Here is a 14,541-nt window from a genome sequence, read left to right as displayed (position 1 = left end):
ATCTGCCAGATCTGCTAACTCATCTTGAGGAGCTGTCGCTAAGATGCCCCTGCGAAGAATTTTAGCACAAGCGGAAATGACTTTCGCCACCCAGGCGGATGCGAAAATAGGACAGAGGGAGGCGCCGGATGCCTCAAAGATTGACTTAGCCAGAGATTCAATCTGCCTGTCAGTAGGATCTTTAAGCGATGCCCCATCTGGAAGGGATAGAACCGTTTTTGAGGCTATCCGTGAAACTGGGGGATCCACCTCGGGAGCCTTGGTCCACTTTGTGAGCAGGTCCGCATCAAAGGGATACAGCACATCTAAATACCTGAGTAACGTTGCTCAGGGCGCTCCCAGTATTTGGACAAGGTAGTATCGAACTCTTTGTGATTGGGAAAGGTTCGAGATGGGGGCCTTGCTCGTTTAAAGAGCACAGAGCATTCCTGAGGGGGAGCCTTATCTTGCTTAATTTTAAGGGTTTGGAAGATTGCCGAAATGAGACTATCGACCATGTCCCGTGTTTTAGATGCGTTGTCGGCGTCTGAACTAGATCCCGATTGGGAGTCATTGCCTGACTTAAGGTCGTCTTCTGAGGAGGGCGAAGGAACCCTAGGAGAGGCAGAAGGACCCTGCGAGCTGGAGGATGAAGTAGACAGCGCTCGCTTCCTAGAACTCCTGCCCGGTCTGTCCCTCTGAAGGTCGCAGTCAGGTGCGGACGACTCACCTTGAGAGGCGGTCGGTGCGCAGGTGGCTCTAGCTAGCAGAGGCAATCGTTCTAAGACCTGGACCAGAGACTGAGAAACTTTAGTCAAGTCAGCGACCGACTGAGACATTACCACAGCCCATTCTGGGGGAGGTGGAGTATCCTCATCCCAGGACTCGGTGTGCTCCTGAGAGGCAGACATAATGGAAGGTCTGCAGGACGGACAGAAGGGGAACGACTGACCTGAAGCCCACTTCTTATTACAGCGCGCACAAGCGTAGTGGGTAGCGGTGGGCCTGAAGCTGAGATCCCTTGAAGGGTTGGGCATAAGTAACCTGCGCTGAATGGCCACACAAGTTAGGGAGAAAGACTGCGGAGAGAAGCTAATATGAGCCTCAGAGCAGAGCCTACCGAGATTCAGGCGAGCAGAGAACGCCTAAGTGTCCCCCACGCAACACAGGAAGAGAAAAGACGACCAGGAAATACTGTATAAAGGAAGCGGCGGGCGGAGCTTAGTGGCTGAGCCGCGATTGGATAAGAGCAGCGGGGAGGGCGCGGGGAGAAGGGGAGGCTGGCAAGTCAAAAGAGAAAGAAGCCCTGTGATAGGCTGGGAAAGGCGCGAAGGAAAGCACGCTCAGAAGGAGGAGGGAGCGCGCTGAAAGCGGGATGAAACGAAAGTGAAAACTGACGTCGCCGCAGCCCGATAACTACTCAGGACAAAAAAAAACGCCGATATTAAGGTACTATGCCCGCAGATTCCCTTGAAATCCCTGCCCAGGCTGTGAATTGTTCTGTGCCCCCCTGAATATAGAAAGGGAGGCGCGCGGCTGATGAGAGCGGTGCGCGGCAGGCAGGGGAGAGAGGCGGGAGATTCAAACAGGGAAGCCTGTAGATGTTACTGCCGATGGGTTCTCTGGTAACACTGCGGGGCTGGAGGGATCGTACAGGCACTTAGGCCTGTTTCACACTTCCGTTTTTGTGTCCGCCAAACGGATCCGTTTCCGTTTTTTTGACGGAAACTGATGCAAACGGATCCGTTTTTAAAAAAACGGATCCGTTTTTTTGACGGATCCGCGGTAACCACTAATGGAAGTCTATGGGACAAAAAAAACGGATCCTGCAAAAAAATGGCGGATCCGTTTTTTTACGGAAACCAACGGATTTTGACGGATTTGAAAAACGGAAGTGTGAAACAGGCCTTACCTGACGTCCCTGAAGAGGATGATCACAGGGGCCCACGAGCATAAGGCAAGCCGCTGGGAAATGTCCTCTGTACCCGCATCCTGCAGAAGACGGCGTTAACCTCTTGTCGGATGAGGAGTATGCACTACTTGCGATCGCCGTCTTCCTCTCAGCCCTGTCCCGAGTGAGGGGTGAGGAGGGGGATTTGGCAAGGACCAGCCACCTGTCCACAACCCATAGCACCAGAAGGTGATAGGGAAAAAGTCCTGCCAGCGGTACTGAGAGTTGCGACGTGGGGTACGCCTCACTGCTCGCTCAGCCGCCTGATATGGGAAAGCAGGGTGAAACTTACACCCTGTTTCCCGACTTGAATCTGAAAAACAAAAGACAAAGAATTAAAACGTTCTACTAGAAAACCTAAGGGAAAAAGTTAACTGTGGATCTGGGGAGATCCCGGTCCGCCTCCTACAGACACTAAGCACAAACTAAGGTGCTTGGTGCCTGTTGGTGGGTGTATACTGCCGGGGAGGAGCTAATTTTCTTATTTTGCATAGTGTCAGCCTCCTAGCAGCAGCAGCATACACCCATGGTAATCGGTGTCCCCCAATAAGGCGATAAAGAATAAATCACTTGTGAGGCCACATCTAGAATACGGGATCCAGTTTTGGGCTCCACATTTTAAAAAGGATATCCAGAAGTTAGAGTCAGCTCAAAGGCGGCAATGAGATTATAACAAGGGATGGACGGCCTCTCATATGGTTGGAAAAGTTGGTCTTTTTTAGCTTAGAAAAAAGACGACATGGAGGAGACCTCATTTATACGTATAAATATATGTGTGGCCAGTACAAAGGACTGGCACAGGACTTATCCCTTGCAAAGAACCAGGGGTCACTTATTTCGGGTGGAAGAAAGGCGATTCCATCAGCTAAATAGGAAAGGATTCTTTACAGTTAGAGCAGTCAGACTGTGGAATGCCGACCATAGAGGTAGTAATGGCAGACACTATAGCAGCTTTTATACAAGGGATAGCTGCTTTTCTCCCAGTTACTGGCATTGTAAGTTTTAGATAATCATGATAGACAATGTACAACAGAGGGAGAAATGTTGACCTTGATGGACCAATGTGTTCTTTTCATTCTTATGTAACTATGAATAAGAAGTAGGCGGTCCCATACACATCAGATTTCATTTACTGTGTTTTGTGAGTTTTCGGGTCTGCGCATACGAAGGACATGGACTTGTACCTCCGCTTCTTGAAGGTAGGGGCGTGTGAAACGTTTTTTCCTGTACGCCAGTCAGTTTAGCGGGCACAAAGTAATTTGTTTCTTTTTATGGGGAATTTTACATACACCCTGAATTAAAAGGAACATGTCCAGGCAACAAGTTCAGTTTACCGAGTATTGAAATAAAAAAAGTTTCGTGCACACGTACTGTGCAAAACTCCTGAGCACAGAAGGGCAGCAGCCATCTAATAACGTGCTCCTGTCAATCACCTACCAGATCATCAGGACAGTCTGCGTGGATCCCACTGATTTGTATATACTTTCCATCCCAGGAAAAGTGAGAGCGGATATGTTCTGGTATCACACTGACATCAATCCTATTGGGCAAGTTGGATCCCATCAGGAATTCATTACTGAGGTCGGCAATCACAACGTTCAGGTTGACGGCCTTCTGACGCTGCAAGAGACAAAGCAATTATTCTAACGCTATAGATGTCGAAATGCAATCACATTTTCTAGTCCCGGAGGGACCTATATTTCCAATTATACTGGTTATAGGGGTGGTAAATCCCGACTGCAATGGGACAGTGCCTGCATCAGATTTCGAGAAAACCTCTAATCAGGTAAGTATGATTGGGAATCACTATTACAGACATGTGCACAGAAATCTAAGCGACTTACAAAATGCTGCATTACAAGGTCACCCCGATGAATGGTGGTTTATATCATGCATAAACATGCGAGGAGCTCCACACAGGGGTTGTTGTTGCAAAAAAAAACCCCTATACAAAGGTTGTCTTATCTTAAATGTTAAAAGTGCCAAGTGCTTGTACCCTTTAGGGCTGACAATCCACAGGAACGTTGTCAGAAGCTGGTGTCCATGCTTGTGGCAGGTAATATCAGCCAAAGGGGCTCTACTAAGCAATAAAGGTGTTTGTCATAAGGACGTTGAATAATAATTCCGAGACTGCAGTAATCAGTGAAAGTTGCATTTTGAGTTGAATTTGGAAGAACCACTTGTTATACTCAATGTGTTAAACTATTTACATAGTTCACTTGATTGTTTTATTGCAAGCAGCAGAAAGTTTGTACATGTTGCTAACAAACTCAATTTGCAATGGAGGGGTGGGGGGTGGGGGCGTAAATAATTTTGATTGCAACTGTATAAAATCCTTTCTGCTTACAGAATTTAGGTCAGACAGTGCCAGACATAATCCACGAGAGGCAACAGACACAATCCCCGTGCATCTTATGCAAAACGGGACTCACCTTCTCCTCATTCATGTGGATGCCGCTGATTTCAAAATCAATTAGAAACAATTCAGCCACTCGCCTGGAAACAAAATAAGAAAAGAAATGTCATTACATGTGATTGGGATTTATGGTACATTCTTGTCTTATATATATACAGCATATACTGTATACATATACAGCAAATATTTGTATGTACTTTATATACCCTGTGAAAAAAATGCTAATATATATCTATACACACACTGTTCGAAAAAATAAAGAGAACACTTAAACGCCATAATGTAACACCAAGTCAATCACAGTTCTGTGAAATCAACCTGCCCAGTTATGAAGCAATACCAATTGTGAATCAATTTCTCCTGCTGTTAGTGCAAATGGAACAGACAACATGTAGACAAGATAGGCAATTAGGAAGTCAATCCCTTTAAAGGAGTGGTTCTGCAAGGGGTGACCACAGACCATTTCTCTGCTCTCATCCTTTTTGGCTGTTGTTTGGTCACTTCTGCATTTTGTTATTGATCTCACTCCTAGAGGTACAGTAGCATAAGGTGGTGTCTACTGTACAACCCAGAGAAGTTGCTCAGGTAGTGCAGCTCATCCAAGATTGCACATCAATGCGAGCTCTAGCAAGAAGGGTAGCTGTGCCTGTCAGCACAGTGTCCAGAGCATGGGGCAGATACCATGAGACAGGCCAGTACACCAGGAGACGTGGAGGGGGTCGTAAGAGGGTAACAACCCAGCAACAGGACAGCTACCTCCTCCTTTGTACAAGGAGAAACAGGAGGAGCAGTGCCAGAGCCTTGGAAAATGGCCTACAGCAGGCCACTAACATCCATGAGTCGGCTCAAACTGTCAGAAACAGATTCCATGGGGGTGGTATGGGGGCCCGACATCCACAAGTGGGAGTTGAGCTTACAGCGCAAAACCATGCAGGGCGATTAACATTTGTTAGAGAACACCAAGATTGGCAGCTTCAACATTGGCGCCCTGTGCTCTTCACGGATGAGAGCAGGTTCATACTGAGCACATGTGACAGACGTGACAGAGTTTGAAGACGCCGTGGTGAACTTTCTACTTCCTGCAATATCCTCCAGTATGACAGTTGTCAGTAATGGTGTGGGGAGTCATTTCTTTAGAGTGCCGCACAGCCCTCCATGTGCTAGCCAGAGGTACCTTGACTGCCATTAGACACAGGGATGAGATCTTCAGATGGCGTTGGTGGATAGAATGATACATGATGTCCCAGATGTGCTCGACTGGATTCAGGTCTGGTGAACGGGCTTCTTTGCCTTCATCATGCAGAAACTGCTGACGCACTTCAGGCACAAGAGGTCTGGCACTGTCATACATCAGAAGGATCCCAGGGCCCACTGCACCTGCATATAGTGGGCCCTGGGATCCTTCTGATGTTTGACAATGCCAGACCTCTTGTGGCTGAAGTGCGTCAGCAGTTCCTGCATGATGAAGGCAAAGAAGCCCGTTCACCAGACCTGAATCCAGTCGAGCACATCTGGGACATCATGTATCATTCTATCCACCAACGCTATGTAGCACCACAGACTGTCCAGGAGTTGACTCTTTAATCCAGGTCTAGGAGGAGATCCCTCAGGAGAACATCCACCGCCTCATCAGGAGTAAGAATGCTGGCTGGAAATAACTGCACATGAATCTACAGTATTAGCGCTTATTCATATGAGCTTATATTCTGTCTGTGTGAACCATGGACCTATTAGGCCACGTTCACATGTTCCGCATTTTTCATCAGTATTTGTAAGCCAAAATCAGGAGTGGGTGATAAATACAGAAGTAGTGATGTGTTTCTATTATACTTTTCCTCTGATTGTTGCACTCCAGATTTTGCCTTACATTAAATACTGAAGTAAAATACTGACCAAATACTGAAAGTGTGACCATGGCCTTAGTGTACCTGTGCACATCACCGATTTTCTACAGGGATTCATAGTCTTCATGGAAAAAAAATAAACAAAAATTGCAGCATGCACTACTTTGCTTCACTTTATGGAAGACAATAATGGATGTAAAGTAAGTGTAACTCCGGCATCTGTCCACAATGTGGGCAGGGACATGGAACTGCACTGAGAGCCAGTCAGGGCGGCAATTTGCCAATGTGAATGGCCTGCTTTTCAATACAACCATCTGAACCCGGCCTTCGTGGCATTCCTCAATAACATACTTACACAGTAAAACGTACCTTGTTTCTGGGTCCAGAGAATCCATCACGGACTTGTTTTCCAGAAGTCGACGCAAACTTTCACACAGTTTGACATTTGTGTTTAACCTGCAAAAAAGGAAATCAGTCTATAACCACAGCAGACTTTTCCGCAGTCCTATCAACAGCAAAGGCAAATGTAAAAACGAAGGGCCACACATCCTGAGTATGCTTAATATCAAATGATACCTTTACTATACAAAATTCATAAAAAAAACCAAACAGAGTAAGAGACAATATAAATACATTAAAATCAAAAAAAGAAAAAGTGACAGCATTTGAAAAGGGTACCAAGAAAGATAATGCTTGTGCACAACCACACTGGATTCTCTTTTTTATTTAAACCTTCAGGGATAATTTTTTAATCTACCTTGCCATTCAGGATTCACTTTAACCTATGCATTTTTGCAATTGGGTTTAATAAAAATAGGGATTTTTGTGTACTCACCGTAAAATCCTTTTCTCCGAGCCAATAATTGGGGGACACAGACAGTGAGTGTTATGCTGCTTGCCACTAGGAGGACACTAAGTAAACACAGAAAAAAGTTAACTCCTCCCCTGCAGTATACACCCTCTCGCTGGCTGGGAATTCCCCAGTTCGGTGAAAAAAGCAGTAGGAGCATTAAACGAATGACAATAATCATAGCTCTGTCAAAACCTAAAAATGCTACAGTGAGCCAATAGGCCAAACAGGGTGGGTGCTGTGTCCCCCAATTATTGGTTCGGAGAAAAGGATTTTACGGTGAGTACACAAAAATCCCTATTTCTCCTACGCCTCATTGGGGGACACAGACAGTGGGATGTCCTAAAGCAGTCTCTGGGTGGGGAGCATACAACTGCTAATACCCCATGTACCACTGGGCTTAACACTGTGGTACTGCCGATTGCAGGATGCGTCTGCCAAAAGCTGCATTCGCAGAGGCCTGAGCATGAATTTGGTAATGTTTTGTAAAGGTATGCAGGCTGGACCAAGTTGCAGCCTTGCAGACAGGCCTGAGAATGAATTTGGTAATGTTTCGTAAAGGTATGCAGGCTGGACTAAGTCACAGCATTGAAGACCTGTTCTGCCGATGCCTGGTGCCGAATGGCCCAAGAGGCGCCCAACTGAGCGGATAGAATGCCCCTGAATCCTCGCTGGGACAGGTGTGTCCCGGACACGGTAGGATTCCTGAATAACCAAGCAAATCCACCTGGCTAGCGTGGTTTCTGAAACGGCTAGACCCTTCCTATGCCCCTGTGGAAGTACGAACAGGGCATGTGACTTGTGGAAGGGAGCCGTCCGTGAGATGTACCGTTTCAGAGCCCTGACCACATCAAGGGTGTGGAAGGCCCTCTCAATGCAATGGACTGGAGCTGGACAGAAGGAAGGCCAAACAATTTCTTCATTGAGATGAAAAGAAGACCCGACTTTGGGCAGGAAAGACGGGGACGTCCCGAGAGCTGCCTCGTCCTGATGAAAATTCAGGAATGGAAGACGGCAGGACAGGGCTGCCAAATCAGAATCTTGTGTAATTGACGTAATTGCCGCTAGAAAGACCAACTTCCAAGAGAGAATATAGCTAGTGGTAGGTCCTGCAGTGGTTCGAAAAGAGCCTCCCGAAGGCTTCGAGAACCAAGTTAAAGTCCCATGATTCCAATGGCCCTTAAAATGTAGAGGCGCCACCTGGGAGACTCTGTGAATGAATGTCTTCATCTGAAGTCTGTTGGCAATTTTGCATTGGAATAGCACTGACAAGGCTGAAATCTGGCCCTTGAGCGAGCTAAGCGCGAAACCTGACGTTAATCTGGATTGTAGAAATTCCAATAAGGAAAGAATAGAAAACACCAGAGGGAATCGACCATGATCCTTGCACCATAAGAAGAAGGTTCTCCAGGTGCGGTGATAAGTGTGCATGGACACGGGCTTCCTAACATTAATCATGGTGGAGATCACATCGGGAGAAAAAACAGCCTGTGCTAAAAAACAGGATTCAATGGCCACGCCGTCAAAGACAGGGCCCCGGAGTTCTGGTGGTAAATTGGGCCCTGTGAGAGTAGATCCATGCGATCTGGAAGTCTCCAGGGAACGCCGGCGACTAGTTGTACTAGTTCTGCATACCATGGCCGGTGCGAATAGGATCACTGGTATTCCCTCTGCTCTAATTTTCTTGATGACCCTCGGGAGCAAGAGAAGCATGCACGGGAGCCGGAACCGATGCCACGGCAGAACTAGGGTGTGCGCTCGGATGGCGCATGGATCGCGCGAACGGGTAATGAATCGAAGAACCCTGTTGTTTAGTCTTTAGGCCATATGATCCACATCCGGAGTCCCTCAGCGATGGCAGATCTGCTGAAAAAACCTCCGGATAAAGAGACCACTCTCCTGAGGCAAGGCCTTGGCGACTGAGAGAAAAATCACCGCCCAATTGTCCACACCTGGGGTGTGGATTGCGGAGATGGGCGAATGGTTGGTCTCGGCCCAATGGAGGATGCGACTCACTTCGTGCATGTCCATCCTGCTCCAAGAACCCCTGACGGTAGATATACGCAACAGCCGTGGCGTTGTCGGATTGATGAGGTGACCTGCGAGGAGATGGTGGAAATTCAGTAGAGCCAATTTGATCGCTCGAATGTCCAAGATGTTGATGGGGAGACGTGACTCTCGAACTAACCAACGACCCTGTGCAGTGTGGTGACGAAGAAAAAAACCACACACCAGCCTAGGAGACTGGCATCGATGGTCACCACCGACCATTGTACTGGGAGAAGGAACTTCCCTTAACTCAGGGAGGATTTCAGGGTCCCCCGCTTGGGGGCTCGTCTGACCCGCAGGGACAGAGGGAACCGGCGGTCCAGGGAGAACGGGTTCTTGTCCCAAGTTACCAGCAACGCATGTTGTAAAGGGCGGAAATGGAGCTCTGCGAATGGGATCGCTCCCATCGCTGCCACCATGTTTCCGAGAACTATCATGCTGAAAACGTAAGGCTCGGGCCTTTTCTGGAGTGAGAATGACCAACCCACGGGAAGAGTCCAAGATCAATTCCAAAAAGGAAATCTGCTGGACCGGTGTTGGGAAGACATTTCAAAGTTTATCTTCCAACCCAGGCGAGAAAGTGTATTTACTGTGATATCCACGGATTTCTCGCAGGCTGGAAGGGATGGACCCTTGATCAGCAGGTCATCCAGTTACGGCAGTACCACCACTCCCCGAGCGTGGAGAATGGCCATGACAGCCGCCATGGCCTTGGTATAGACCCTGGGGGCAGTGGCGAGACCGAAGGGCAAGGCAACGAACTAGACCGCATCGTTTCTTTCTTCTTTGGAACCACAAAGAAAGGTTTGAATAAAAAAACGCTGAACCATTCGTCTTGAGGGACCAGAAGGATGACTCCGTCCCTTCGCGGCGCATGAACAGCCCGAAGGAAGGCTGTGACTAAATGACAGCAGACGGCTGCCTACTTTTTCGGTGTCTGCCGGATACCACAACAAGTCGTTGAGTAGAGGATCTATGGGATCTGCTTCCTTAGATCCAGATGCTGTCGGCCTGGGTTTCCAAGAGCAGTTAGGTCTGTAAGAGACCTGGGCACCTCTGTCTCCACGCGGGGACCAACCTGATCCAGAAGAGAAGGTTGTGAGGACCAGCTGGAGCTGTTGGGAAAAAGGTCGAGAAACGAGTCGGCTGTTGATTCCGAAAACGGCCGGGCAGCCCCTTGTTGAGGAAGAAACCTACTCTTCCCCCCGGAATTGTCAGAAATGAGCTGGACTAGTTTCTTGTCATAGAATAGAATCATAGAATAGAATCATAGAATCGTAGAGTTGGAAGGGACCTCCTGGGCCATCTGGTCCAACCCCCTGCTCAAAGCAGGATTCGCTAAATCATCCCAGTCAGATGTCTGTCCAGCCTCTGTTTGAAGACTTCCATTGAAGGAGAACTCACCACTTCTCGTGGCAGCTTGTTCCACTCATTGATCACTCTAACTGTCAAAAAGTTTTTTCTAATATCTAATCTGTGTCTCCTCCCATTCAGTTTCATCCCATTGCTTCTAGTCTTTCCTTGTGCAAATGAGAATAAAGTTGATCCTTCTACAATGTGACAGCCCTTTAGATATTTGTAGACAGCTATTAAGTCTCCTCTCAGTCTTCTCTTTTGCAAACTAAACATTCCCAAATCCTGCAACCTTTCCTCATAAGACAGGGTTTGCAGACCGGTCACCATTCTGGTCGCTCTTTTCTGAACTTGCTCCAGTTTGTTGATGTCTTTTTTAAAATGTGGTGCCCAAAACTGGACACAATATTCCAGATGAGGTCTGACCAAAGAGGAGTAGAGGGAAATAATGACTTCACGTGATCTAGACTGTATGCTTCTGTTAATACATCCTAGAATTGCATTTGCCTTTTTTGCTGCTGCATCACACTGTTGACTCATATTCAGTCTGTGATCTATTAGTATACCCAAGTCTTTTTCACATGTGCTGTCACTTAGCCCTATTCCTCCCATTCTATATATGCTTTTTCCATTTTTATTGCCCAGATGTAGTACTTTGCATTTCTCCCTGTTAAAAACCATTCTGTTAGTTGCTGCCCACTTCTCCAGTTTATTTAAATCTTTTTGAATCCTCCCTCTCTCTTCTCTAGTATTAGCTATCCCTCCTAGCTTTGTGTCATCAGCAAATTTAATCAGTTTACCCTCAATTCCTTCATCTAAATCGTTGATAAAGATGTTGAACAATACAGGGCCCAGGACAGAGCCCTGTGGTACCCCACTTGAGACATTCTTCCAACTGGATGTGCAGCCATTTACGACCACTCTTTGGGTCCGATCACTAAGCCAGTTATGAATCCACCTAACAGTTGCCTTGTCCATTCCATACTTAATCATTTTTTCAATAAGGATTGTATGAGAGACTTTGTCAAATGCTTTGCTGAAGTCAAGATATACTATATCTACAGCATTTCCTTGATCCAACCAATCAGTGATACCGTCATAGAAGGAAATTAAGTTAGTCTGACATGACTTATTAGTTACAAACCCATGCTGACTCTGTTTAATCACTTCATTCTTATCCAGGTATTGACATACATGTTGTTTAATAATTTGTTCAAAGATCTTTCCTGGTATAGAAGTCAGACTCACCGGCCTATAGTTACCTGGGTCCACCTTCTTCCCCTTTTTGAAGATAGGAACAACATTTGCTCTTCTCCAGTCTTCTGGCACTTCTCCTGTTCTCCAAGAATTTTCAAAGATTATAGAGAGGGGTTCAAAAATTTCTTCTGCTATCTCCTTCAGTACTCTGGGGTGTAATTCATCTGGACCTGGAGACTTGAATTCATTTAGGCTAGCTAAGTGTTTTCTCACTATCTTTCTGTTCATAGATATCCTGGATTCTTCTATTCCCTTAATAGGACAGTGAATAACAGTTGATGTTACATTTCCTTTCTGAGAGAAAACAGATGCAAAATAGGAATTTAAAAGTTCAGCCTTCTCAACATCCTGTCTTACCATTTCATCATTTTCATCCTGTAAAAATCCTATAGCATCTTTGACTTTTCTTTTACTTTTGACATATCCCCAAAATCCTTTATTATTGCTTTTGACATCTCTTGCAAGCCTCAATTCATTTTCAGCTTTAGATAATCTGATTTGTGCCCTGCAGGTTCTGCAGACAGCATTATATTCTTCTTTAGATATGCCTCCCTCTTTCCATTTTATAAACATTTTTTTCTTCCTTTTTAGCATGTGCTTAAGTTCTGTGTTCATCCATCCTGGTTTCCTTAACTGCTTCCTATTCTTCCCTCTTTTCAGAATTGTTAACAACTGTGCTTTGAGAATTTCATTTTTCAAGATTTCCCATCCTTCCTGGACATTTTTGTCTTTAAGGATATCCAGCCATTGGATCCCTCTAATTCTCTTTCTGAATCCCTTAAAATCTGCCTTTCTGAAATCTAACCTTGACGTCTGAGTCTTCACAGGTCTTCCGCCTCTAGTTATCCAAAATTCTAAAATAGCATGGTCGCTACCTCCTAGGGTCCCAGCCACTTTTACCTCCTCAACCATTTCCTCCCTGTTTATAAGGATTAGATCCAAGGTAGCAGTTCCCCTTGTTTTCTCCCTTACCTTTTGGAAGATAAAGTTGTCAGCAAGAGAGGATAAGAATTTCCTTGACCTGTTAGTTTTGCCTGAGAGAGATTCCCAACAAATGTCTGGATAGTTGAAATCTCCCATGACAACTATGTCATATTTTTTGGAGAACTTGGCCATTTGATGCATAAAGAGTTCATCCATAGCTTCAGCTTGCACAGGCGGCCTGTAGTAAATGCCTACAATGGTGTCCTTTCCATTGTTCTGTCCTTGTATTCTTACCCAAACAGTTTCCACAGAACTCCCAGTCTCTGAAGCTTCAATCTCTGTGCAGATATACGCGTTTCTAACATACAATGCGACACCCCCTCCTCGTTTATCAAGTCTGTTTCTTGCAAATAAGTTGTATCCTTCTAGTCTTGTATTCCAATCATGTGTATTGTCCCACCAAGTTTCAGTGATTCCAATGACATCATATTTCTTTTCCTGTGTTAGTAGTTCCAATTCTCCTTGTTTGTTGCCCATGCTTTGTGCATTAGTATAGAAACATTTTAGTTTGTGATTGGTTTCTCTTTCTCCAATATTTTTATTAATTAGATTCTTTCGTCTTTGTTCTTCCTTTCCACTTCTAATAGCAGAGTTCTCAATAGCATTTGTCAGGTGTATGGCTTTTTCTGGTCTTTTGCTTCCCTTCCCATGTTGTTCTAGTTTAAAGCTCTCCTTACAAGTGTAGCAAGGCGACTTCCAAATACATGCTTACCAGTCTTCGTAAGGTGCACCCCATCTCTAGCAAGTAGTCCATCGTATAAGTAGTTCACTCCGTGATCCAGAAATCCAAATCGTTGCTGACGGCACCATCGACGTAGCCAGGCGACCAGTTTGTTACAGCAGAGAAGTCTAAGGAGGTGGAATCTGCCCGCCAGTCGCGTAGCCATAGGGCTCTTCTGATGGAGACTGCATTAGCGGTTGCCTTAGCAGCGCAATTAGCGGCATCTAAAGAGGCGTCTACTGCAAAATCCCCTGCGTGAATTATATGCTTGGATACACTGGTTGTCTCCGGAGGAGGATTGCTACGTTGGAAGGCAGTAATTAAGACTTCTGCCCAAGTGGTGATTGCCTTAGCCACTCAAGTCGCCGCGAAAGATGGGAAAAAGGCCGCTCCTGAAGCTCCAAAAACTGAACTGGTGAGGTAGCCAATTTGACAATCGGAGGGGTTTCTGACTGAAGAGCCCTCAGAAACGGATCATAGCGTTTTAGGAGCAAGACACAATACAGGAGGATCCACCGAGGGGGACTGTAACCAATCCTTCATTAGATTTGGAGTAATGGGGTATTTAGCCTCGATAGGCTTTTTCCCTGTGAACCACTTATGTGGTCGGTTCCTACGTTTCTAGACAATGTCCTTCAACTCCGGATGGCTGGCAAATACCCTGCGTACACGTTTAGTCTTCTTAAAGGAGATAACGTGTTCCGGAGCGGGAATATTCTCCTCGTCCAACGTCAGAAACTTGTTGACTGTCAGAGAATCAAGCGATTCATGGACATTTGGGGAATTCTGAGGGACTGACGTGTCAGACTCTAATTCAGAGACATGTTCTCTGCGAACATTAGGAGAGGGATAGCGAGAGACAGAACTCGCCGATACTGAATCGCAAGCGTGACTAGGGGACGCGTCATAGGTCCACTTTCTAGAGACCTGAGGATCTCTTGAACGAGCACGACACCTGCTGGCGGACGGTTCCCGACCGTCTCCAAAGCCCTCCTCGGGCGGTAAAGACGCATTCTGACTTAAAGAGGATTCCAGGAGGAGTCTATAGCCTTGGTCAGTGACTCCACAGACCGTGACAATGACGCAGCCCACACAGGGGGACTAAATGCAGGGAGCACCTTGCACGAGCGGCGGATG

General features: G+C 46.2%; 1 protein-coding gene across 1 annotated transcript in view; it reads right to left on the bottom strand.

Annotated features, from left to right (window-relative positions):
• Positions 1 to 14,541, bottom strand: part of MIPEP (mitochondrial intermediate peptidase) — a 148,329-nt gene that overhangs the window by 101,160 nt on the left and 32,628 nt on the right. The window contains exons 4-6 of the mRNA XM_073583024.1: positions 6,560 to 6,646; positions 4,363 to 4,426; positions 3,368 to 3,550 (exon numbers count right to left, since the gene is read on the bottom strand). Of these exons, the coding sequence (XP_073439125.1) occupies positions 3,368 to 3,550; positions 4,363 to 4,426; positions 6,560 to 6,646 (334 nt within the window). The remainder of the gene's footprint in view (positions 1 to 3,367; positions 3,551 to 4,362; positions 4,427 to 6,559; positions 6,647 to 14,541) is intronic.

This window comes from Dendrobates tinctorius, unplaced genomic scaffold (assembly GCF_039654945.1).
Source record: "Dendrobates tinctorius isolate UK_male_01 unplaced genomic scaffold, ASM3965494v1 ptg000075l, whole genome shotgun sequence".
Lineage (NCBI taxonomy): Eukaryota > Metazoa > Chordata > Amphibia > Anura > Dendrobatidae > Dendrobates > Dendrobates tinctorius.
The sequence above is the reverse complement of the archived record's forward strand: the minus strand, read 5'-3'. Positions and strand labels throughout refer to the sequence as shown.